Source organism: Convolutriloba macropyga, chromosome 11 (genome assembly GCF_964194025.1).
Source record: "Convolutriloba macropyga chromosome 11, txConMacr16.3, whole genome shotgun sequence".
In the NCBI taxonomy this organism is placed as follows: domain Eukaryota; kingdom Metazoa; phylum Xenacoelomorpha; order Acoela; family Convolutidae; genus Convolutriloba; species Convolutriloba macropyga.
The window spans coordinates 39922604-39950459 of record NC_134478.1 but is presented as its reverse complement, the minus strand read 5'-3'; the positions used below and the strand labels follow the sequence as shown (position 1 = coordinate 39950459).

Below are 27856 nucleotides of genomic sequence, written 5' to 3'. Positions count from 1 at the left end.
AAATTACGACTACAAACGGAAAAATATCGTTTTTTATCTTTAAGAACGCTTTTGTACCAAAACAATTTCAAGGTCACACAGACGTTTTTGTATATTAATGGTATAAAACAGATTGAATAACATTTTCTGCTATGAAGAAAACAACGGAAATTCAAAATACGAATTATCAGTTAGTCGAATATTCAAATTTTTGAGTTAAATCTTTGGTACTATACTTTTGTTTGTATCGTTTGTCTTTTAACAGATAATTATGCTAAGTTTTAGCTGATCCGATGCTTGTAAAAATTTGCTATGCTGAAAAATTTGCTATGCTAAAACGAAAAATAGTATGCTAACAATTTTTCGGCTAAAATCTCCTGCTCTTATGCAAAAACGCTGTTGCTGAGAACGAGCAAAAGCTGCTAAAGTAAGCTATAAACCAAACGGAAAAAGAACTATCGTTATAATTGAATCGAGAATTGCTGTAGTTTTAGATTTCTATGCGCTGCAGTTTCTTATTTACAATTAAGTTAGTCCTTTTTTGTTTGCTACACTTTGATAATCAGAGCGTTAAATGTTAAAAACATCAGAGAGCCTTACAGGCTAGAAGTTCTCATGGAAATTTTGAAGAAGATGAGCTGAAGATGAGATATTTCGGCATCATTTCCTGAAGCCATAAAAACCAACGGTGCCATAAATGTTCACAAAAACTGATATGAAACAATTTGTACTTTTTAATGCGTGTTTCATAGTCACCGGAAAGCTTTGGTTTATTGTTGTAAAACAAAGGACACTGGGATTGTTAGTTATTTTTGAAAGTCGATGTCTATAACTGGGCATTATTAGAAAGAGAAAAATTTTCATGTCTATTGATCACCGGATTTGCCCCACCAAGTACTTGTAACGGGTGCTCAGAGACAAAAAATTAATTCAAACTCAACCTAAATTGGCGTTTTTTCAACAATCGTTTATTTTAACATTGCACACGATTTCAATGCTTCTCTTATGTACAATAGCAAAACACACTTTTACGATAACTTCATGACTAAATTGTTTGTTGGTTTTGTATGCGGGATACGTTGCACTTTTTTTAAAAAAAAAGTAGTGCTGCTCTACCCAGGTTGAGGTGTCATCCGGAAGTGACCTCTGATCAGACCGTGCAAGCCATATGTAACCTCCGATAAGACCATACCAGACCATAGTGTCTACTGAACAGACTGAAGTGCGCTCAAAACACCGAGTGCGCTCGGAGTGCGCTCAAAGTTGTCTCTGATCAGACCTTGCCAGGCGGAAATAGCCTCTGATCAGACCGAAATCAGACCATTGTCCAGACGATTGTGCAATCAAGGCCCAGACCAAACCCAGCTCTTTGTCAGGAAGCTCAAAATTACTTCTGATCAGACTCTTGTGCTCTCAAAATCACCTCTGATCACACTCAATTGCGCTGGAAATAGTCTGATCAGTGAATGGATCGGTTCCACCATGAACGAATTTCCTTAATTTTGCTATAGTATTTTCATTTCATAAACATTGATGTTTGCGGTATTAAATTGATCGAGGAAAAGCCAATTATAAAAGTTATGCTAATAAAAATAAAACCCACCTGTTGAGAAAGTTTTTTTAGTATACCATTAGTGGATATTTCTGACTCAATTGATTAACTTAGACAGCTGTCCTTAAGAAACGTCGTGGTCTTCAGTTAATCAAAATTTCGTCTAAAGGGGACCGGAATTTGCTAATAGCTGGACCCGTTCGCTTCTGATCAAAGCCATCAAACTCTAGATGTGTCTCTGATCAGAATGCTGCTTTTGTGTTGCCTCTTGGCAGAGCCAACATCTTTCAGTTAAAAATACAAAAAAACTAGAGCTCGAAATGGTCTCTGACCAGACCAAATTGCGCACAAATTTTCTCTGATCAGACTAATGTGCGCTTGAATCAACCTCTGATCAGACCAACCCAGACGGAAATGACTTCTGATCAGACAATTACCATCCGGATGGGGCTTCTGATCAGACCATCCCCAGACTGAAGACCTCTGATCAGAAAACTGTGCGCTCGAGCCAAATCCCAGACCTTGTAAATTTGGTCTGAAAATACACCGTGTGCGTTGAACTTAGGTCTGATCACAAGTCACTTCCGTCTGGCACCTTAACCTGGATAGAATCTAGAGTGAACGCAGAGAAAAAAATTAGTAACTGAAGATTGTTTTACATTCAAATAGCTGTTGTTTTGTATTCTGGGCCAGTTTATTATAGTAATCCTACAGAAAAACAATGGTTTAACCCAGAAGCACTTATTATCCCCTATACGTTCGCATTTTCTTTTGCTCAAGGTCCCGCTCCTACCGACAAATGAAAGTGAATAGATGAATATACAATGAGTTGCAAATTGTTTTTTTTTCAATTAGTGCTGCTCATGTTCTTCCCGAAGGTGCCTCAATTAGACTAACATATCATTTTGATTACATTTTTTAATCATTTGGCTTTAATTTGAAACAAAACCCTTTAGAACCTTTTTTGATTGCGCTCATAAGTGTAAGTAATGATTTCCAGTTTGATATCTTAATTCGCAATTGGAAATGATAGAATTATTTTACAATAAATAAAATATTACTTTTTTGTCACTTGTGTCTTTCCGGACAAGCATCCTTGAAAAAAATGGCGTCTTTGACCAAACTCATGCAATTAAAGGACAAACAAAATAATTCACTCGTCTTAACCTTAAAGTCTTTCGAAACATAAGAGTTAACGACAAAAAACGACAAACAGTGTGATGAAAATGTCTAAAAAACTATGGATTATTCTAGTAGAAGCACAATTACTGCCATAAAACACCATGCATATGACAATTAACTTAATTTTTTGCATAGTTCAAAAAGATGGATACGAACTTGGCAATGTTTTCAACATATTGAATCGATTGAAGGGGTATCAGTTCTCTTTTTCTAGTTTCTGTCTGATAGAGCGGCACATTCGGATCATTTTTTCAGTCCGCGGTATTTAAAGCAGAGCAATTTTAATTCACAACACACAAGTTGTCGGGAAAAGTTTTTGTAATCGATAATGGTAGCTCTGCAGCAAAATCAACTACGATTGCTCAAATTCAAGATCTAATATTAAATATTTATCAGTAAAGCTTGAGATCTCAGCTATTTTTTATCGTAAACTCAACAACTAAATCAGTTTCTCAATAACGATTTTCTTCTTTCAAAAATTAATCAACAACATTCTATATCTTGCTTGTCCGTATGACCAAATCTCGTACAAGAGTGAGTGATAGGATAAAAGTAAATTCATATGCTTTAACTTTTTCCTAAATTTTTCAAAAAATAACAATAACAAGCAGAAGAAATTATCTTTTATGTAACAGATCAGTTTCGAACTACAATTACTTACATTTTACATTGTTCCACGAAGGACAAATTAATTGCACAAAATAGTGAACCCTTCAATTCATGATTTAGACCCTCAAATGTGCATCTTGAACAACTTTCAAGATGTTTTTATAAATAAATGTTTCAATCAAACATGTTTTCAACCAATCCGAAGTTGCCAAGAATGTAATTATCCCGAAATAAAATGCAAAAAACTAATAGTTTTTTGTCATCAGCAAGATGTTTTACGACAGTAATTGTGCAATTATTAGACTGTTCAAAATTTCCCAGACTTTTTTCATCACACTGTTTTTTGTTTGTCATTACCACTGATGTTTCGAATGCCTTTACAGTAAAGACGAGTAAATTATTTTGTCGTTCCTTATATGCTATAAAACAAGAGCAAACGGTTCTTGAATTTTCGCAACGAAATCGTAGTTTCAATAATTTTTTCAACTCTTGCACATAAAGGTCAAGTATTGTAGAAAGGTGATTCCTTACCATGATTGCACTAACTGATCCTACAACAATAATAGTTCGAATAATTTTTTTGCTTTTTTCAAATGTCATCCGACTTTGTTTTTAAACAGATTCGATATGCTAATATCTCATTTTGAAAAACAATTTAGTAGAACACTAACAAAAAAGAAGAGGATGGTCTCTTATTGCGACATCTATGACTTGTCGACTCATATCACCCCTCAAAATTTTTTACTGCACTGAAACCAAATAATTTCATTAAAACTTAATATTTTCATCAATAATAAAGCGAGATATTTCGCAGATTCAGCATTTTCAATTACCTGATCAACTAGAGATACATACTTCCCAACTTTGTTTTCTGTTCTAAACGACAAAAGTTTTGTTTTTGTTTTATTATTAGGGAGTTATTTGCAAAAGATCCACTTCTCTAAATTTTTAAAATTATTTTGGAAAAAAGTTATGTGAAATTTTCGCCTCTAAAACTGCCATATCAATCAAAAAGTTGCACATACTTTGGAAAGTACATTCGACACTGGAATCGAACACCATCAGCAGTAGATAATTTTCTAAAAAAACTTTTAATGGGTACCACAGATTGTATTTAATTAAAAAATGGTAGTACGCTAATATTGTTTACTTTTCGAAGTCTTTCTTATTGCTGCCATCAACAAAAGTAATCGATAACTACCATAGCTTTCTTCGCCTCTTTCATGGTAAATTCGCACAGTTTTGGCAACCTCGAAATTTTTAGGAAGCAAAAACTGTGAGGCGGCGTCATAGTGTTGATTTATTTCTCTGTTCCTTTCGACTGATTAATTTTAATTTAGGTCGAGATTTTGTTAGTTTGTAAAATAAATTTTTATAATTTTCAATTTATAGACAAAATAAATGGTTATAGAAGTGTGTATTATAAAGTTTCAAGATTGCTTAAGAGATTGTTGATTTTGATTTTTGTTTCAGCGAAAAACGGAAGTCCAAAAATTGTTATTAGCATTTTGTTTTCTCTGTGTTCAACCTATCTACAACCCAAATCCAACATGTATTCATCCCAAGAAATCAGAAAAAAGAAATGAGAATCTTACGATGAAATTGAAAAAAAAAACAAATGAAAGAATTCCTTTCTGGGGATTAGATCAATAACTTCTGGAAGTGATTTCTTTTGTGGGTGCCCAAAATATGGGTACCTTCAAAAATTGCGATCTTTTAAACGTTTTAACTTAAATTTGGATGTTTAAATTTTATAGGCTATAAACTTCGATACACAAAACGGGGAATATTGGCATTAAAATTTGTGCTGTTTAAGGATTCATTTTCTCAATGTTACCTCGTATAAAATTATTATATTTGGAGGAGAAATATGCGCTGAATGGTATAAAGACTCAGAACAATTCAGGCAATGAACTAAACAATTAAATCAACGTTTGAACGGTTATAGTTAAAGCGTTTTCTCATTTTGATCAAAGAAAAAACTTTTCTGAAATTGATTTCCCTTTCTATTTTTCTACGTACACAAATGTCTGGTGGGAGAATGTGTTCACAATATATCACCACATTTTTTAAATTTCATACAATTCGTCTCACAATGTATAAAAATATATGAGTCATAAGATCAAGAAAATTTTAGAAAATGCAAAAAAAAGTTTATTGTGACAGAAAAAATGAGTATAAGAATCATCCTCTGAAACAACAACAGCAAAGGCAGCACCAGAAACAATATCCGCTCATATCTGGACAATATACTTTCCGCTCAGAGCCATAAATCCACACTTTGTACTCTTTTCGTCTAAATGTCAACGTCGCCTCCGTTACAGGGATCGACATCAAAGACTCTTTCTGCTTCAAAATCCTCTTCGATTCTCGGTGCTTCATCATGTAATCATTGTAATGATCTTTTAGAATCTTCATCGCAGCTTCGTTCACAGTTTGAGAGTAGGGGTAAGGAGGAATCGATGCAATTGGAGGCAGAGCTTCGTATTCGAATAAAGAGATCCCGTTAACTTTTGCCAGTTTGCTCTCTGGAACCTCGACATGGACCCCTTCGAAATGACAGTCTGACTTGTCTTGATACTTTGCCACAACATACCGCGACACGCTGAAATACGAATTGGGTAGTTAATGCAGGAAAACATTATCAGATCTGAGATTCAGATTTCAATTCAAAACGGTTTTCGAAACTGGATGAAAATTGAGATACTAAATTTGGGATCACTTGAAAACCTATTAAGACGGCGCGCTATTTCAAAATTTCTTAACCTATTAGACAACTTTCCTAGAACAATTCTTTCTCTAATGATCTGCGAGAAAACTTAATTGTAAATTGCGAAAACTTATTGGCGCTTGAAAAGTTTGCTAGCCTGATTTTTTTTCAGAGAGTTACAAATTGCAAAAATACAAAATCTCTTGAAAAACTGAATCTTTGAATAGCCAATAATTGAAGCGTCTTTCTTTTTCGAGTCTTAAATTAATTTCTCTGGTCCTTTCGCGCTTAATGTAATCACTAAATTCACTAATACGTTTGAGATAATTAAAATATGTACTTTATGCATTATAAATTTAAGACAAAAAATTTTATATTTCTAAGTAGCATTTCTGTCAAAAATTCAGGTTAAGTAGATACTCCAGGGCACCATTAAACATTTACAGAATTGGACCAAAAAATTTAAGAGCACCACTTTTGTCTTTTTTTCTCCCAAAAACGTTTCATTTCCTTTTTCTCAACCAATTCATACTTAACCAATTTTCAAATTGAAGATAGTATCAAGTTATATGAAAATGCTTTGAAAACATGGCCTTTTGATTTTTTGCATTTAATATTTTTCACATTTTCCAACTGTGTGAGAATGTTGTACTTTAGATACAGTTCGCTTAGGTTGTCAAGTTCTGTTTCAAGATGACAATAATAACTAAAGAACTACTGTAAATTTAAAAGAAGAATGTTTCCTTAGCCGTTATCTTCGACTAAAAATTTTGATTTTCACTCCTTTAAAAATTTTTACGGCTACCGCGCTTCCAATTTAGCGAAAAAAACCTCAAATGTCGACTGATTTAATGCATACCTAGTTTAATTTAGGGCTCCAAAATTTAACATACCTAGTTTAATGATCGGAACAACTCGGTCACCCAGTTTTCCTCTTATGTGATGCTTTTAAAAAATTCATTGTGGGTTGACATTTGAAGGGTTAAAAAGTAGCGAAAAAGTGCCATTTTTCAATTATCTTCACGCTACTATCCAATTAAATAATGTAACATTGTCTACTATTAATTTTCTGAAAAGTCAACAATATTGAACGTGTAGTTATGTCTCAAGCTGTTGTCGTCAGCAACTATTTTTTCCCTTCATAATCAGCAGTCTAACGAGCGCTTATAGAATATAGCAGGTTCATTAAAGAATTGTAACAAAATTTTATATTGGATATATTAAATTGTTCCGACCCCACTTGTGGGGGGGGGGGGGGGGGGGGGAGGAACTATATACTCAAATGGTTTTTTTGTTCAGTCAATTTTGGCCGATCGATATATTCATCGCAGAGAAATTTGAGTGGTATCATTAAAAAGATGGTCCAGCGTAGAATTCAATATTAAAAAGATTTTTTTGATTTTCGTTTTTTTCGAGGAGTTATCGAGGATTGAAGTTTTGTGTCAACACGGGATATTTGTTCACTTTTTGTGTGATTATTCTTCAAATTAAGACATTTTCTATAAAAATAGTATCTCAAACTTTAATTTCCTGCCAAAAAAAACCAATTTCGTGTTCCTAACAGACTAAAGGTCATAAAAAAGGCTAGTTCTGGTCTCATAAGGAGTTTCAATATATAAAAAAATGAAGTAAATTTAAGAGCTTTTTTTATAAAACTTTTCTACTTTTTTTGCTTTTTTTAGTTACCTAGAGATAAGTCACTTTCCATAAACAGATTCCGTTAATGAAAAACCTCCTTTACAATCAAATGAAAACCAATGAACAAAAAAATTGTTTTCAAGTAATTCCTCATGTTTTTTTTTATTCGACTCTGAGTTTTCGTAATTTTAAAATGAAATTTTGAATTTCTTTTTGAGGCTTTAATTTTTTTTGGAGTCTTATGGCAAGGACTCATTGACTAACAATGAAATAGGTTCCGTATTGAGGTTTAAGTGAGCATATCTAGTGCTTTGAGTGGACAGCTAATGGCTATTAGGACTTCAAAATTAATTTTCCGAATATTTTTTCGATATATACCAATCGTATACTTATTATCGTGAACTGTCAGTCAGTCTCTGTGATGACAGCGTCCTCTTCCCTTCTATTGTAACCAACCAAATTTGATCTAGCTGACGGTTTTATCTTCTAACTGTTAGCAAAATGACTTCAATGACACAAGATTTCAAAAAGTTTTAAACTTTTTTTGGATATTTCCGTATTATTGGTTACTTTTGAAGTCTTATGACATTATCCTAAAATTGACAGCTCCTATTGGCTTAAAGAGGACGTTCAGTGGATCACAGATAAATTCTTCAGAGAAAAGCTTATGGTTTTCAATGGCTAAGTCCTTTTCTTCTCACACTTCTCTACTGAATTTTGGTTTTTGCCTGATTTTGTAATTGTTTTCATAGTCATAAGACTTGTTGTGATGTCTTATTGATCACCCAAGCATAAAACACATCCCCATACTCCCATTGACACATGTTTGAGCGTTTTTATTGACATCAGTTGAAATTTATTGAATTTAATGGCTGCTAAGAATTTAAAATTAATTTTTCGAAAATTTTTTTGAACATCAACGAATCTTAAAACTTTTGTAAAAATCATTCATCTTCAATACTGACAGAACCCACTTGCTTTCTACTGAAACTAAATTACATTTTGTTGGCGGTTTTAAATTCTAACTATTGATTATATGACTTCAATAACACAAGAATTCAAAGCTTTATAAAAATTTTTTCGATATTTTCGTTTTATTGGCTCTTCATATCACATTATCAAAAAATTATACACATTATCCAAATATTACTCTAATTCCATTGGTTTGGAAAAGACATTCATTGGATCAGAGATAAAGCTTTCAGAGAAAAGCTAATGGTTTAAATGGCTAAGAAATTTTCTTCTCTCACTTTTCTACTGATTTTTGGTTTTCGCCCGTTTTTGTTGTTGTTTTCATAGTCTTACGACTTATTGTGATCGCTTATTTATTATCTATGGATAAAAATCATCTTTTTTTTGTGCCATCGTGTTATTTCTGAGCGTTTTGAAAAAAAATTTTTGAAAATCTTTTCAACATTATCCAATCCTAAACTTTTTTTGTGAATTGTCAGTTAATCTTAGTACTTATGGGATCTTTTTTTATTTCCAAAAAAGCCAAAAATAATCTGGTTACCGATTTCCTCTGCTACCTATTTGTTTTTAAACTTCAATGCCAATAGTTCTCATAATATTTTTTTTATTTTCGCGTACTTTTCCTTATTTTGGATCCGTTTGAAATTTTATCTCATTATCCTAAAACTGATAGTTCCCATTGGTTTAGAAAAGACATTCAACGGATCATAAATAAAGTTTTCAGAGAAGAACCTATGATTCATATTGCTTCGACACTTTCCTTTGGCACTTTTGTAATGAATTTTTGGTTGTTGCCTGTCTTTGTTTTTGTTTTCATCTTCAATAACTTTTTGTGAGTTCTTATTGACCAAATATGAACGGCAAACAAACTTGTTGTCCCATAGACGCCCTAATTATTGGATTCCGTTGAAAGCTAATGAAACTAATGGCGTTGATACTACGAGTTTTCTGAAAAATTTTGCGGTTCATTTATTAATATTTGAAATTTTGAAGCTGTATTGATAAAAAAGAATCCCATTGCTGTTAAAAAATTATTTGAACAAATAAAAGTTTTTTGTGAAAAATTCATTTTTTAACGCCTTCGACACTTTTCTCGCTCAATTTTTTTTCTTGAAATTGCTGTGTTTGCCTGTTTTTGTTCTTTAGGTAGCCGTAAATTGCTGAAAAGTCTCTCAGGCTGGTAATTGAGGATTGAAATAATGATGTTACGCGAATCAGTCAGCCAGTTTATAGCTTTTAATCTTAAAGTTTATGATATACATTTTCAAAAATTTTTCAAACTTTTCAGTTTTTGTTTTCCTTTTATTCAAATTGTAACTTAGTTTCATCAATGAGAGGTCACATCCAATTTCTTTTATCCCAAAAAAAAACGTTTCTATTGATAATATTTGTCACCGATGCTTTGTTTGTTGAACATTATGCCTTTTTAGAAATATTTTTTAAGTGGTCATTTTTTGCGCTTCTTTTTCTCTTCGTTCAGAACAACTGCGTAGTAACAGATCTCAATCGTTTACAAATGCGGCCCAAATAAACTTATTTAATCTCTCAGTGTAATTCCTGCAGCTGAAATAGTAGAAATAAGAATTGATCTAAATACATAATATTCAGATAATACCTAATGATTTTAATGGTAGCAATAGTTCGCAAATCGTTTCTATTTTTTTAAGGTTTTTCTTTAGTTCGTTTCTAAGGCTTAAACTACCCAAAAACAAAGTTTGTTGGTTTTGTAGTAATTTTTTAGTAATTTATCATTGATTATCTAGTTAAAAGCTAATGATTTTTAAGACTTTTAAAATTTCTTGGTTTAAATATTGTTGATTAATTTTTGAATTTCGCCTTATTGATCGTTCTCTTTATTGACTTGTAACATAGTCTTCTTAAGAAAACTTTCAATCCGCTGTATAGTTAGAAGAAAGTAAATTTGAGTGGTTAAAGTTTTATCTGACTGCAATCTGACGTTGTTACTGTGTGCTTTTAAATTTAGATATTCAGTTTTTGCCGTGAAGTTTTTGTTTTTGCTAATTTTTTTGGTTGTTTTTTTTTTGTCTCATAGTCTCATCGGCCAAATCTTATCAGCGCTGTAATAAGGTATGGCATTTTGTAATTCAATTAGTAGATAGGTTGTGTATTGATTGCATTAAACTCAAACATCTTTTTTTGTTATTTCTTTATTTGTTTGACAATTAAGTCAAAATGTAGATGAGCTCGTGTCGGAACATCATGTGCGAACACACATTAACGAGCCGCCTTGTTATTTGTATGTTTATTTATATTTATAATTATGTATATATATGTATATGTCTATATTTATACGTATATAGATATATATATATATATATATATATATATATATATATATATATATTTGTATATATATATATATATATAATATATATATATATATAAAAACATACAAATAAATACACCCATATATATATATATATATAAACATACAAATAAATACACACACACACACACACATATATATATATATATATATATATATATATATATATATATATACATACATAGATATATAGATTTAGATTTATATATATATATATATATATATATATATTCATTTATATATATATATATATAAATATATATTATATATATATATATATATATATATATATATATATACATATTTATATATATTTATATATATATATATATATATATATATATATATATATATATATATAAAACCCTGATTCTTTAGATCATGAAGATAGCCATCCATCGGAATCAACAAGTCTGTAAGATTATGCCATCTGTATTATTATTGTTTAAAAAGTCAAAATTGTTGCGCTTCTGATGGAAAAAAACATAAACCGACCAGCGTCGGACAAAATGATCTCGAACGCCAGGTGGGCGAATTGAATTCAAGACCTGTGATTTTTTATGGGTGCAAAAAGCTAAGAGCAAGGAGGGATTTGTACAACCAGGCGAAAATATTTCGGCCTTAATTTCGCCTTGCTACAAGGTCTTTCTCCTCTCAAATGTTGCAATCCCTTGTTTTATGGCAAATGACTTAATTTCTGAAAAAGAGCGATTTAGGTCATGGACAAAACAAGAATGAGAAAGTCGCTCGCGAATTGAAATCGAAAGAATATTCTAGAAAAAAGCGCAAAAAAAGTTCCAGCAGAAATCTTGCATAACAAAAGACAGACTAGTTTTGAATAATTGCCTCAAATTTTGTTCCAGAGCAATAAAAACTTTGCTTAACCACAGAAATTTTTGAACAAATATTTTCGTAGAACGTTAGTTTTTTCCAGCTGTGCCTAAAACTTTTTGATATATGAAGTATATTGCAAAAAGGACCGCATGCACTAACTTGACAACTCCAGCACCCCCACAAGTCATGCAATTTCTTAGCCCTGTCCCGTCGCAGTGGATGCACCTCTGCTCTCCGCCATCACTACGACCACTTCCATGACAGAAAAAAACAAGTATCCCTGCTCATGTGACTGCAATGACTGCACTGTTCCTGCCTCCTCTCTATCAGAATTTCCCTTTTTCCCTCCCACCAGTCACCCGCTGGTTGCAGGTTGTAGGCCCACAGGTCACTAAGGAGAATATTAGATTAACAGAAAAAATATTAGAAACTCAAGAATTAGGAAGCTTTGGCACGTTCCCTTTCATCACGCATCGGTTGTTGCACATCAATTGCAACTTCAAGATGTCAGATTTGAAAGAAGGACACAGTTCCAAAGCTGCTGAATAAAGCAATCGGTTGAAGCCAAAAATACATACTGACTATTTCTTACCCGTACTTTGGTCTCAGAGCATTTCAGTTCTGAAACATGAGAAAACTCTTCCACCAGCACTGAACCAGGAAAATGTAAGAGTATTTGAGGTTTTTTTCACTTGACAGACTGACGGCATTGAGATCAAATATCTATCTCAACTGAGCATGGGTAATAACTGCCTGGTTGCCTTCTGTGAAGAAGTAATAACAGCCTGCTTATTCACTGTACAGTCTGACATGGTTTTTATCATGTACAGAATACAATCAGAGAAATTTCGTAAACGCAAATTTTCGAAAATTTGACATGTCAAAATGGCCGCCTCTAGAAAGCTAATAAAAATAGTAAAAATCGTTATTCCTCTTCTTCTTATTGCATTCTAATAGTACGATTCAGGTCCAGCGGATCCGCTTCCGAATACACGCTTCCGAATACACGCTTCCGAATACCCAGAAGCAGTCGCCGCCGCCGCCGCCGCCGCCGCCGCGAGCGCCTAGCACATTGCCCATCCCAATTTATCGCCACATTGGTTCAAATATTATCGTTTCTGAGTAATGCAACACTCCACAAGGTCACACCTGACTGTCCTAATCTTTTCCTTCCGTTTGCTGAACTTTTTCCCACGTGCCATTGTCGGTTGCCATCATCTCAAATCGCTGTGAACAAGTGACGATCATCCTGGAGACAGCAGACAGCGACTGCCCAGCTTCAAACAAGTTTCGAAAAATGTAAATTTTGAAAAAAAAGAATGATTAGGTTGTTGATGTGCTGTGAGTGTCGCGGGTGGGGGGGGGGAAGCCCCGAATGACAAATCACGTACCGTTGTAATATTTGGTTTGAAAAGAAAGTGTGATTCGGGGGAGGGGGGGGGGGTGGGTTTGATCTCATCAAACCCAACCCCCCCCCCCCCCCGAAACAGAATGTATGTTCCCAATTAATATTAAACAAACACCGCCAAACCAGCCTTGATACAAACTACCAGCCAGATGTTCCTCAACTTGTCTTAGTAATGAAAACTATTCCAATTAATGTTCCCAATTAATATTAATGTTCCCAATTAAAACTAATTATTTTGAGAAGTATCAAGTATAATTTGAAAGTATATTATAGCAAGAGTTCAAAAACCTAGGTTGGGGGGTCGATTTTGCGCTCCATCATATAACAAAACTGTAAAATCTTTTAAATTCCATATTCTTCGCTGGACGGGCTTTCTAATGATACCACTCACGACTCTCTATGATGAATACCCCCCCCCTCCCCCGTGTTAAATCTTTTAAATTCCATATTCTTCGCTGGACGGGCTTTCTAATGATACCACTCACGACTCTCTATGATGAATACCCCCCCTCCCCCGTGTTAAATCTTTTAAATTCCATATTCTTCGCTGGACGGGCTTTCTAATGATACCACTCACAACTCTCTATGATGAATACCCCCCTCCCCTTTATGTCTTCCTTATGTATGTACTTCTTTATGTACTCCCGTCTGCTTCTTCGTTCCATTTCAGGTGTATGTTCTCATCCAGAACAATTCTCAAAACTGGTTAGAAGTTGGGCAGCTGCTGTCTGTTGTCTCCAGTATGATTGTCACAGGTCAACAGCAATTCGAGAAGATGGCGTCCAACGATGGCGCCTGGGAAAAAATTCAGCCAGAGACGGGAAAAGACCAGTACAGCCAGGAAATATTCTGTGGAGCAGTTTTATGATCCAGAAAGCCTAAAATTCGTGAAAAAGAGGCAGAACTAAAACTAAAACAAACTGAAACTAAAAACCAATAATTAGTTCGTTATTAATACATTGTTATTCATCATTTGCAGCATTTTCATCATTTCATGATTTGATCATTTCATGATTTCATCATTTCATCAATTCAATTCACTTTATTCACTTTTCATCTTTAAATAAGCGAGTTCAGAGTCCCAATTACATGTATATATAATTATGCATGTACAGATGAAAACCAGACGGCAATTAGGCATGAACAGATAGTAGCCAGGCGGTAATTACGCGCGAACAGATAAAAGCCAGGCGGTAATTACTAATGCTCATAGAGAGTCCTTCAAGTGTTACTTATGTCAAGAAAGAAACCCGTCTGTATAAAATTATACAAAGAAGTTGTTCAGAATCACTCAAATGAATCACTCTGGAATTTGCCCTGTAATTTTTTAAAAGTGACATGATCAGAAACAGGGTCATCCAAAAATCCAGAATGTAATTTTTAATGATTCAGTACTGATCTAGCATGACACTAAGGTACGGGTACATATGAAACCGAAGATACCGAACGTCCATTAACCGCACATACCGAATCTGGCTAAACCGAACATACTGACGATTTTTTACGTCATTTTTGTTCGGTCTTCTGGAGTAGGGTGACCTGAAAAACTTTCGTAAATTGAACGTCTGCTCTCAAATATCGGACCTCAAAGTGATGACATTCCGGTGTACTCAGCATTGGTACGTATATATGTTACATAGGATTCCGTTATTATAACGCATTTCGGGCTGTACAACATAAACAAGTACATTTTACCTTTAACATAATACCGAGGCTTTTTTCGTTTTGTCTATGTCAAACCGACCGCATTTAAAATTCGGGATTTTTATGCCCCCCCCCGTGTTTTTTGCTCACCTGTTACAATTTTTGTGTTAATATATAGCACATTAATATGTAAAAAAAATTAGCACATGTTCCTAGGGGTGTAAAAGATGTATGCTCACTAAGCTAGGGGTGGGGTGAAAAAGAATAGATCCCGAACTCGACTATCAAAAAATCATCAAATTGGCTTAATTAGTTTGATAAATTTTCTATAATTATGTCAAAATCGAACACACCTCAAGCACTATTTTTTTCACAAACTTAGCACACATTAAAACGTGAACAGATGTATTGATAAATAAATTTGTCAATGTCTTACTTTGTGATAATGCCCGCCGTCATATTGGCCTGCGGTGCCACAAATTGTTGTGTCTGGACCATTGTAGTCTGCTGGTTGTAACCCATTCCACCAACCCCCATACCCATTCCTCTGTCCATAGGGTCATTATGAAAGTTGCCCATGGGATCCGATGACATACCCATCGAGTGACTGTAGTTGAAGTCCGTGCCCATGGGTCCTCGATTTTGTCCGCCCATGAAGCCAGTGGTGTGACCAATGTGGCTGGGGTTATCATAGGGGTTGCCAGACATACCCATATTTCCAGCGTACCCTCTGAAGATAATTGGATCAAGTTCGTTTTACATGAGAGGCGCTAACGTCTTGTTAAATTTCAAATAATTCTTTAAAAACGGCAATTTTTGTTTATTATGCTTGAACACTACTCGCGCCTTTTACTTCTATATCTGAACGAAATGACTAATGACTATCAGTGTTTTTAGTTTGATTGGATCGCCAAATTTTGGAATAAAAACATTAGAAAAATTCCGCTTGGTAGAGTTTTTTTAAACCATTGGACTGTACCATTAAAACAAATTGATCCTGTAACATTATAAGTCTCTAGTTGTTGCTTTTGACTCTTCCTGGGGTCACTTATCGATCATGAGGTAAAAAGTCAGCTCGATTCTAAGCAATAAATTCCAACATAAAATGTTAATCGTTAGCAATTTTCCTTTTTAATTCAGAAAATTCCTGTTCTCTGTGCGAAGTAATAGCTAATGAAAAAGCGAGGGTGAGTCTACCCTCGATGTAAGTATTTTCATATGACTATCTTGAAATTTGTAAGAACACACATTAATGTACCGCCTAGGGTTTTATTAAAGTGCAGAAGTTTCAACATTTCAACCCCAGCTAGAGGCCGTTTTCGAGGAGACCAATTGACACTGTCACGCGGATTTCACAAAGAAGCCAAAAATGTGTTGTTTAGAGTAATGCATAATGACTGTCATTGGGATTCAATATGACAAATTAAACAAACTATGTGTGCTTTAGGAGCAGCAACACAACGTCCTTACATGCTAGAGAAACGCTGCAAGAAATGATCAAACAAATTTGCAATAATTAGGCAATTTAAACAATTTTTTCTTTTTCAACTGAGTGAACCGTTTAGATATCGATAAAATATCACATAATATGTCAAATCTGACTAATAAATAGTCTAAATGTTTATATTATATGATTGGATAGAAAAAAAAAATTGTTAAAACAAACATCATCTAATGCATTAAAAAATTATCTGGCCTTTTTGCTTTATTTATTGACAAACATCATAGCACTGTCTTATTAACTTGAAAGAAGATTCTTTTCAAACAGATTAGGGACAAAGTTAAATTTTAAAAATTGATGTCAATTTCTAGAACTAATAAATTTTCAGTTAATTTTAATCAAATCTATGCAACATAGAAATTTGAAACCTCTTCAAGTTTGCAAGTATGTCACTAAAATTGTTGGCAGAGCCAAATATTGACTATTTTCTGCAGTGAGTTGGCGACAGTTTTTAAGGTTTTCCTAAAAGCTGATGACGCCTTGCAGATGAAATGCGATGAATGCAAAAGCATACGCATTATTTAGTGTGAATTTCAAATTTTCTATTAACATATCAGAATCTCCGAGTAACGAATCCTAAATGTTGGCTCCACTTAGTCTTTGGGATCAGTGTTGTATTGTAACTGGAAGATTGGTCAGTATAAGTTTTTATTTGATTTTTGCAATAGCAACCCACACACACACACCCACACACACACACACACACACACACACACATGTATATATATATATATATATATATATATATATATATATATATACATACATGTATATATATATATATATATATATATATATATATATATATATATATATATAATACATATATTGGGGTAATTTTTAGGTCTATAGTATTCTTCTATTTTTATGGTATATAATTCTGTTTTTGTGGATACTACTTCTCTTAAAGATCATACTAGTATATTTCTGTTTTTGGGAGTGGTAATTTACGCTGGTTTTCTGTTCTTTTTGCTGGGGACAATTATTGTTTCGATTCCAAAAAATCCCAGAACTGAAAATATTCTTTGTCATGCGTTTCACATAACAGGTAACTTTTTTGACACTTTCAAATTACGATCAAAACAACATGTTTGTCATACATATTCTTCTCAAAGTGCCATTTGTTTTCGTGTGGTTTCCAATAAATTCAATTTCGTAATTGGAAATTGTATATAATGGGAAATTGCCTAACAAGTTCAAAACTTGCTATCGACTAATAACATATTTTCATCTAAAGTTTGAAATTATTCCCCACTAATGAAGTTATTCTCTTATTCATTCAAAAACTCTTGGAATCAATTATAGACCCCGCAATCTGATCGTGCGCAAATGCGTTCGCTTTTGCATTACTTTTTGCATTTTTAGAAAAAAGACAAGATCCTGGAGGAGAAATTTCATCTTGCGAGAGCAGCCAGCTTTGTTGAGTTATTAATCTGAGGAGAATTGATTTTTGGCAACTTTTTGAATATTTTTGTGTCGATGTTTTGTTAGATACTACGATTTTGAAAGATCTTTAATTTTTATTACTTGAACGCTTTGCCATGTTTTAGATAGTTTTCTTGTTTTCTGGTTCTCTGAAACTTAAATTCCCAGGCCACTTTGTACAAATCTTCGTGTTCTTGGGATTTAATTAGCCAAAACTCTATAAAATTTATCCAAAAATCTGACAAGATTTGGTTTTGTTTTGTTAACGGCTGCCGAGTTTATTCTAATATCAGATTGGGGTGCTAGTACTCTTCTGGTAACGTGTTTAGTAATGTACAGTCTGTCGCTGTACATTTTATGTGCATACGAACAAACGATTCAACGTCAATTTTGAAAATGCTATGCATTACGACGCAGAGACATACTCCAAAATTTCCGCCATAGTAAAATTGGCCCGAAAATTAGATAGATACATTGAACGAAATTAGGAGACATCCTTTGTATCTTACTTTTCGCAAAAGGGGTTCCGCCAATTTTGCGAAATATAAGAACATTCGGAACGAAAAGTAGGTTAAAAGTCTTGTAGCACGTTTCCGCTCAATTTAGGTATCTATTATTCGCACGCATTTTGAGCATGCAATAAACACTTTAAACAAGATTTAATTGAAGCTTTCAAAGCTTTACAGTGTTTTGAATACATGCAACCCCAAAAACTGATTTTTTTCGAAAAATCCCTCGCACATCAAAGGCTTTGTATATCAATGTGGGACTGGCCGATTTTAATAAGTAGTAATAAGTAGTACTAATACGTAGTAATAAGTAGTAATAAAGTACTATAAGTAGTAAAAAAGTAGTAATAAAGTACTACTAGTAGTAATAAGTTAGAATTAATTAAATAAGTAGTAATTAAGTTAGGCTTAAATGCGGATTATATGCAAAATCGAGCTACATTGCGTGCAAAAAATTGATACATAAATGGAGCAGATGCGTGATACAAGCAGTACGAAAAATTGGTTAAAAAGTTTGTACTTGTATTTTGCGGCTACGATTAGAACACTTTTGCGAACACAGGTTGCTAGTTTCCCTTCCATTTTGCCGGTTTCTGCTAAAGTAGCTATTTTCCACAATATCGTTCCATTTTCATTGTATTAACATAGTAAAAAGGAACACGAGATAAACGCATCGGCTATATCTGCCCGTGACGATTTGGGTATACCTCTGCGTCGTAATGTGCAAAAAATTATGCAATTTTATTGCGTCCATTTTAAGAAACCAATGATCCATAACTTATTCCTGGAAATCACTCATCGTTTATTTCATGTCCCTAGCATCAAAATGCCTAAAAACTTTTAAACGGATACCTCTGAGAGAGTGAGCGAAGTTTTGAATTTATAACCGTGAACAACAGAAGTCAGTGCTTAATGAAATAGAAACACTGAACTTTTGGAGGCATTTTTGATATTAGTCGAGAAAATTGTATAGTCTGTAAATATGAGCGATTCTAGTTAATGAAAGAATTGAGTCAACATGGTGGTTGCCTGTTTTTTCTTTGAATTGATTCTGATTCAATGAAAATTGATAAAAAATCGAAATCCTGAGGACAATGAGAAAATCAACATCGAAGCAATTTTTGTATTTTTTTTCGTTTCTTTTTTGTTTTAGACAGTTATAGTTTATGTGGAACTTTCCATGTTTTCGGTGCACATCTTGGGTGAAGTACACTTTTTATCAACGCTGATTACAAAAAGCTGATTTTTCGACAAAAACCTGTTCTATAGTTTAGTATTTTTTGGTAGGTTTGAATACATCTATTTCAGACCCATTGAGCTAAATTTTTTTATGCTGTTAAACCATCCTTTCACAGCCCAATGTAGTTAAGTTCAGGAGAAATATAATTGTTTATGTATGGTCGACAAAAGGACAGCCGAGTATGGTAACCGACCTAACACAAACAGTTTATATAGTTTTTTATTCCATTTAGTTATAACTAAATGGAATAAAAAACTATATAAACTGTTTGTGTTAGGTCGGTTACCATACTCGGCTGTCCTTTTGTCGACCATACATAAACAATTATATTTTTCCTGAACTTAACTACATTGGGCTGTGAAAGGTTGGTTTAACAGCATTAAAAAATTTAGCTCAATGGGTCTGAAATAGATGTATTCAAACCTAACAAAAAAATAAACTATAGAACAGTTTTTGATAGTAATGTAGTTTGGTAAGGCATACGATGATTTTTCCTTCAGATATTTTATTTAAAAGACTTTTATGTGCTCGCAGATAGCATTTTTAGGAACTTATAGACTAATATTGTAGCTGCATTGCGTCTATTACATTACCATTTTGTGTAAGTATATCAATTTGCAGCAAGAATATTGATAGTTTGAAGAGAAAACACGTATCGCTGAATGAAAACTTACTGATTAACTTGAGAACTGTACATGGTAGTAGTTGGATTATTTTGCAGCAACATTTTCTCCTCCCGTTTCTCAATCGATCTCGATTCCACATAACTGTTCAGTTTAAACCTCAATTTGAACACTGTTGAAAACTCCCCTTCAAGTGTGATGTCATTCTGGGGGTCTTTGGGTCGGTTGCAACAGTAGCTTTTTTCAGTGATGTATTCAGCGAAAGCTGTTTTGATTTGTTCCTCCGATATTATGCTTGAATTAACATTGATCAGGGCAGAAGGGTCGGCAGGAGCGGTGGGGTAGGTATCTAAACATATAAAATAGTACGTTGAGTCCCTTGCAAACGGTAGCAACTATTAAGTTACCAGTAACTTGGATTATGTTGCATTCAAAAGTTAAAAATAAGCTACGAGGTTTGTAGCCTGGTTTCCGCAATTTCGAAGTTGGCTACATTTGCTGAAACCGGCTGTAAGCTTCTTTTCAAAATTGCTTAGCTTTTGGATGTATCCCGATTCCTTAATGTTCTTGTAAGTTCAAAGTATTAGCATAGCAAAACTGAATTTATTTAAACGCTCTCGGTCAAATTTTCCTTTGGTAAGTTCTGCCTTTGCGGTGTAATGAGATGCAACGTATTCAAATATGTTTTGACCTGTCTCTAATTGCAAGTATGAACAATCTAGGCAAAACCTGGTAGAAAAACCTGTACTAGGTAGAAAAAAACTTGTACTATTAATGTGTATTACAGGTAATTTTTGAGGGTCATCGCCGAATCTAAATTCCTATTCCCACATTTTTTGGAAAAAAATGGGAGAACTTTATGCTGGCCCTAAATTTTTTGTTCCGACAATTTCTGACCTTCTTTGAGGGCATCCCAGATCAACATATCTGGTGATACTTTAAAGCTCTCTGCGTCTAACATTTCACTGCAAATACAACTTTTAGGTCTTTTGATTTTTTCTAAAAAGCATTTTTTTTATTTTGTCAATGTTTCCTAGAACATAAAAGCAAAAAACCTTTGCTTTTTTTCGGAAGAAATTAAGACAAGTGTTGAGCCATTTTAAATTTTTGACCGTAATTCACGCTTTTAATGTTCCTTTCATTTTGAAAATTTTCCCTAGTCCTGAGAGTCAAAAAGAAAAATATTAGAGATCTTTCTTTGTTGGGTAATTTTTGATAAATTTTTTTTGAAAAACAAGAAAAAATGAACAAGTTTTACATCAAACCTGAAAAAAATGAAATTGTTCCATGTTTTATTGATGATATGCACTTGTTCCGCGTGCAATACTGACTGGAAAGTGACCAACAACGATTGATTCTGCATTGTGTAGTTTTTGGTCTACACTTGGAATTGGAAAAAATAATTTTTTGATTTAAACAAAAAGTGGTCAAACTTTGAGTCACTGTTGAAACTAATTGTTTCATATGTTTGCATATGTTTGTGAGTAATTGAAACAGTAAAAAATAACAATTGTTAGCAGCTGCTTCTTGTGCTCAGTCCTCTGTTAGTGAACTCCGATTTCATGTAATTTGTTTTTTGTTATTTAGTGGAAACATTTTCAAAGAGATTTTCGTAAAGTTTGGTGACTTTGAGGTCAATTGTTGAATGTGGGGTTTACAGAGATTTTTCTTTCAAACCGGCCTGAACAGGTAGCAAACATCAAACTGCTTGAATTGCGATCGGTGTTTTTTGTAGTACTAGAAAAGGACGATTTTCGCGAGTTTTCGTAGATATGCGCTGCTGGGTCTGCTGCTATCCCATTTTCAAGATCATCTGTCCTTACGAATGTCATATAAAGGAAACACATAATTTCTTTTCGTATCAAAATTCAATTGTGCGAGCTACATACAATGATTCCGATACAATCTTGACTTCAAAAGAAATTAAAACGCTTTTGATACCTTTCTGGCTCATTTTTCCTATTGAAAAATCTTTTTGTGATTTACTGATCGTTTATGAAGAATATCAGTTCCTAGCGACAAATTTTCTTGTTTTCAGTTGTTTGACTTGTTTTCATTGAATCTATCTGCTTAGAAGCTTTTTCTTTTTTTTTGGGTAAAGAAAACATCGTAAAGTTTAATTTGGTTCTGATCTGCTTTCTCTATTTTATTTCTACTTCCTCTTGTTGTTGAGAACTAGTTTTAGTGTTAACTGCTAAAACAATTGCAGTTGAGACCTCTTTTTTAATTTTATAATTTTCGGTAGTTTTTTGGGAAACAGTTTTTACATATATAGTTCAAAAAGGTACTAATTTTCTTTAATTCACTACTAGAGAATAATTTGGCCTTCTCTCCAAAAACTAAAAGACAGACTGTATTGAAAGTTAATGAGGTTTTCGATTCGTCTGAAAACTCGATGTTTTCCACGTTTTTATTCAAACTCCAGCTGATAAATTTTGACTATTTTTTTGCAGCTCGATGACAACCTTGTTTAATTTAATTCTTAAACAAACATTTTTGCAAAACCCTTTCAAATATATTGTTATGATATATCATATGCTTTCAAATGAGATTTTGGGAACATTCTGTGCCACACACAGAACAAGCAAGCTACTGAATTTATCACTGATAACCGCAAGACTCTTTTTTGGGAGCTAAAAATTGTATCTGTTCTAAAATTATGCAAAAAAATCAACACTGTTTTCAAGTCTTCCCTTGTGCTGCGTTTGTTCAAAACGGGAAACTTGGTCAAATTTTCCTGCTGTAGATTGAGTGCTTCCCAGAAAATGAACGTCAACAAACTTTAAAAGACAAATCTAATCAGTGTTGCGATAACGCTATCAATGGAGAAACTAAAAAATTGAATAAGTAGAAAAGTCAAGGTAGCTGATGAGATTTTCTGAAGATGCGTTTCTGAAGAAGTCAAAATTTTGTTCTTGTTTTGTACAAAAAACTGTTTCACAAGAAACCACGAACGATTGAACATTTTGCGCGGATTTCAACTACAACCTATTGTTTTAGAACTATTCAGAGCTTGCAAAATGTAAAAAATGGAACTAAGTTTAGCGTGAGACAATAAAAATCTCAAAAATTTTTCTCAACAAATCAGCTTTTCGAAAAACTTCGTTAAATGATATTTTTAAAGGAATTTAGAACCTATGAGAGCATATCTTACCCACTGTCCTCCTCTTTTGGTACTTAGTAAAGAGTTGTTCCCCTTGTAAACTATACTCATTGAAACATTATATAATACTTAGAATTATCACATAGGTCTATGTCTCAAATGCCTGTGGTCATGAAATTGCGCGCTTCCCAAGTCGAGGTTTTTAGGTGATTTTTTGTAAGAAATGTAATGATTGCTTTGAATGCGGTGAAAAAAATAATTCGGCGCATTTCACATTTCTTATTAAATTATACTCATGAAGAAATGCTTCAATTTAGAAATGGGGAGGCAATTGTTAGAGAGATCCCTGGAGGCTATGTAAATGGTAGTAATAATAGCTAAAATTGAGGCATAGTTTTCTTAAAAAGGTTCCAAGGGAAGGTTCTAAGACCCTATTTATCAAAGTATTTATTAAAGCTTTGAATAAAACACTCATTAAATATATTTCCCGAACAAGTTAATAGAGTGTAAAAACTTCCCAAGTTATTTAAAGTTTTGCTAACTAGTCTTGTGCCCTCTCACCCTTAGCTTAGTACACGTTTGCCTAATATTTTTATTCCGAGAACATGTTGTTTTCAGCACATGAAAAAGAGCTATATAAAAAGAGCCTCGTTCAAAACAACGGCTGCTACAACATAATTTCAACTTATGAGCTCCTCTATGCTTGAAAAATTATTTGATTAAAAATTTGTTAAAAAATAGTTTTTAATAACCAAAATCCTGTATTTTACCCTGTGTCATTCCAGGAAGAGCTGGTTCTGCTGGCGTTTTTTCCGTTAAATCTGCCATCTCTCAAGCCAAAAAGGCACAATTGATAAAATAAAATTTTATAACTCAGTATAACAATGGTTTGGTTTTTCCACAAGGAACAATACTAATGCTAGATTTACAATAAAGAACTAGCGGACAATTTTAGGCTGAGAAAACAATGACAGCGTACTAAGACATTCTCAAACGCTAAATCTTATAAAAAGGGGACATTGAATGTATGCAGTGTTGTAGTAAAAAATAATTATGCATTTGTGCCAACATTAGTTTTTGCCTGTTCAGAGCGACCAAGGAAGAAAAGCAGAACAAACAGCCTTCAAAATTGAGCAGCAATTTTTAAATTATATTTCTTCGCGGATCCTTTGTTGCTAATTGTATAAAGCTACTATATATAGGTCTCAAAAATGCTCAATGGAAACAAAACCACTTTGGAAAACAAAAAAACCACAAATGGAAGTAATACGCAATGGAAATAAAATTAAACAGAAACCAGGCAGAATAATAGCTTAATAGCTGATAAAAGAACTTGAAAGCCCTCTAAATTTTTTGTGCAGTAAGAGGAAGGCAAAATAGCACAGCAAAACATGTGAACTGAACGTCCTTCGGAAACAACAAAATAAATATTGTCCTTCATCCTTGAAGCAACAAAAAGTGGCACCGTCATCAAGGTGAATTTAACATCTTAGAAGGATCTTACAATCTACGAGACGCTCATAAATAGGATTAGTTAAAGGCTTCAGAGCATTCAGGATGGGAACATTGAGAGAAAGGCACAGAAAGGAGTAAAACTGTTGAAGCTGAAGATATAGCGTGTCCTATAAAGTTGAAATAACCGAACGTTTCGAAGGCCTCAGATTAGAGTTCAAAGGTCAAGGTTCAATTTAAAAACATGTATTAAAATTGATGCTCAATTGCACGTTTTTTGGCGTTTTTCGAACGTTCGCTTTTTTCAACTTTATGGGACATATTATAGCTGAAAAAAACTGAACGTTCAAAACCCAGTCATGTCAAAACCCGGTCAATAATGTTCGACCCATTTCAGGCTATTATGAGAATATCATATCTTGATATGAATGAAACTAGGGCATCTCATTGCCTTTTTCAGCGCGTTTCCCACTTCACGCCAGAAAATTTTTTGAACCATGTGATCTCATAATGAGAATAAGAGCATAACTTTTAATCACCATGTCCGCAAAATTTTAAAGAGAAGTAGCCACAAAATTGGTATTAGAAATTCATTCAAAGTTTATTACACTCACCGGGGTCATATTGCTGTGACAGAATGACCTCCTCACTTGAGATAACCACTTCTGTTGTCTTTTCAGAACTGTCGGCCATACTTTTTTTTAAACAGCTATTCAAAATTCACCAGCCGATCAGACGATGCAGATTGAATTGAAGGTAATACTGTTTAGTTGTAGTAGAATTATATGGTAAAACAGAGATATGCTATAGAATTTGTAGTAAAAGAATAATCAGAAAAGAATAATCGTCACTGTAAAGTTTACCTCGCGCGTTGAAGAAACAAAATAGCGATCATTTTGTAGACTATGAAGAATGGGTGTGTATATGCATACATGCGCAAACAGACATGTCGTTTAACGACATTGTTCTAAACTGCTCGTTTAAACTTAACCACTCCAATATCTTAGGAGTTTGATTGTAAACGTACAACCAGATTCGACGCCGAAGCGCAAACGCAGGATACGGACCATAGAACTTCAGCTTCACGTGTAGTTTATAGGGAGACAAATTTCTATTCCTGACAGTATATTAGATTTGTATTGTTTTGTATTGAAAACTAAGCATGCACTACCGGCTCGCCATTCAATATGGTAGTCATAACATGAAATGCACTTAAAAACTCTCAAAATGTGCAGCGCATTTCTTAGTGTTAGCGCATTTCAGCGCTTTCCTTAGAAAGTTTCAGCGTTTTCTGTGTTCTGAAAGGTTTTTTGAGCTTTAATTTTTGAATGTTCAAGTCATTTCTAGGAAATGAAGAAAACTGTTAGAACTGAAGTGCTTTTAGTTTGAATAACTTTATTTTGAACAACTGTTTTGTTGAAACAACAGGAAAAGTAGAACTTTCTCCATCAAAACTCAAACGAAGCTTGTGTGATTCACTTTTTCTCGTGTTTTCCACATAATAATGTTAATGTTCTTGCATTTTAAGCTTTATTTACGTTGTTGTCCACGTATAGTCGACAACTTCAGCACTGCAGCGGGTGTGGATCAACCCTAACTAATTGCAACATCCTGACAAGGTTTTCAGCAAATCGGTTGTCCGCAATGAATTGCATCGCGAATGTGATTTTTCCGATTTGATGAATCCAATTAACTCTTACCTCAAATAATTTTATCCGAAAATCTTTGCTCGTTGAAGAACTTTCTAGAAATTTTGAGGCAAAAATTTCTTAATTAGTTTCACGAAAAAATGAAAAAAAAAAATGCCATACAACGAATGCTGTTATACATGTGCAGTGGTAATAGCAGTAGTAATCTTTTAATCAACTGTCTGTTGGTTGTTTTTTGAAATTTAGGAGCAATTAAAAAGAAAAATTATAGAAAACAATTATAAAGTCTGAACAAAAAATTGTTTTGGTCTCATATCTGTGTCGATTGCTTCCAATATTGAACCGATAAAAATGAAAGGATTGCGGAAATCGTTAAAAATGGAAAACCACTGCGTAATTTTCTGCAAAATTATACCGTTTGATTCTTTTTGTTTGGTACAAAAAATCAGTGCATCCAATTTTTTCTATTCTCAGCGTACCCTGTATTTTGCAAGTATCCTCTTTCCATAGTAATTACAACGTTTTGTTTGTTTGCTTGAAAGAGCACCAAAAAACTATTCTCCCAATTCTCGAACAAAACAACACAGATCATATGTGCAGAAAAAACATTTTTTAATCCCGTTTTACTCGGAAATCTCTTTGTAGTCTCCATATGAGTATTGATATGAGTAATAAAAATTACAGTAACAGTAATGGTAGTAAAACAGCAGGAAAAATTGTTGGTTGTTGTTGAAAAGCGAGAGAAAGTTGTTGAGAAGTACTTTGAAGAGCGAATGGTGATCTCAGCGTCTGACCAGAAATTTTGCTCACGTCTATATAACTTGAGTTATCCGCAGAGGCCATAGACAATTGAGCGTTTATTAACGGGTCGCAGTTCAAGTATTTGATAAGACTTCTGGTACCAAATAAACTAAATGAATGGTTCCTATGCATTACTTGTCGATGAAGTTTCTGTTTCTTTTCAGATACCGTAGGTGGGAAACCAATATTAATTTTAATCTACTGTCTGATCTGAGATTTAAAACCAAAGACTGTAGTTTTAGAAGATTCTCTACTACTCCCTCCCTGGCCTCAAATTTGAACTTTTCAAACTCAACAACACACCGCCTTTCAAAAAAAGTCATATAAAAAGCAGACACATAAGTTTTCATTGTTCAACATCTGAATTGATTGAAATTTTAAATCAACACTTTAAAACTGCACAGAATATTTTATGAAACATCCAAATCTAAAGCCTATTTTCTATACAGAGCTAAAACCGAGTCCTGGACCTAACGCCAAGTCAATTTCAGTACTGGGCAGATCGAAATCCATGTCTTATTTCATTACTGATTCAGAAATATGAGCATGTCACTTTTTACACTTGGCAGTCTAAACCCAAGTCTGGGCTCAGACTTGGCAAGTCTAATCCAAGTCTACATGCAAGTCTGATTTTAGACTCGTCAAGTCTAATCAAGTCTGATATAAGACCTGGCAATT

General features: G+C 33.7%; 1 protein-coding gene across 2 annotated transcripts; it reads right to left on the bottom strand.

The window, feature by feature from the left end:
• Nucleotides 1-5302: 5302 nt before the first annotated feature.
• Nucleotides 5303-25774, bottom strand: LOC142349842 (uncharacterized). Of its 2 annotated transcripts, none has more exons than XM_075401649.1 (5): nucleotides 25343-25774; nucleotides 20225-20522; nucleotides 15312-15605; nucleotides 11983-12214; nucleotides 5303-5927 (listed from the first exon to the last, which is right to left on the bottom strand). In XM_075401649.1, exons 1-4 carry the CDS (start codon nucleotides 25419-25421, stop codon nucleotides 12067-12069), a joined length of 819 nt encoding a protein of 272 aa, XP_075257764.1. In that variant the 5' UTR covers nucleotides 25422-25774; the 3' UTR covers nucleotides 5303-5927; nucleotides 11983-12066. The 2 variants fall into 2 exon arrangements, with proteins under 2 accessions (XP_075257764.1, XP_075257765.1); XM_075401650.1 differs by lacking the exon at nucleotides 25343-25774 and adding an exon at nucleotides 24047-24906.
• Between the last annotated feature and the right edge of the window lie 2082 nt (nucleotides 25775-27856).

Excerpts from the sequence above, each read along its gene's own strand:
- LOC142349842 (XM_075401649.1), bottom strand. The coding sequence starts at position 25,421 with ATGGCCGACAGTTCTGAAAAGACAACAGAAGTGGTTATCTCAAGTGAG. Across the intron at positions 20,523-25,342 it reads GTCACAGCAATATGACCCCG|ATACCTACCCCACCGCTCCT; the intron begins GTGAGTGTAATA and ends TTATATGTTTAG. Across the intron at positions 12,215-15,311 it reads ACGGCGGGCATTATCACAAA|TGACCTGTGGGCCTACAACC; the intron begins GTAAGACATTGA and ends TATTCTCCTTAG.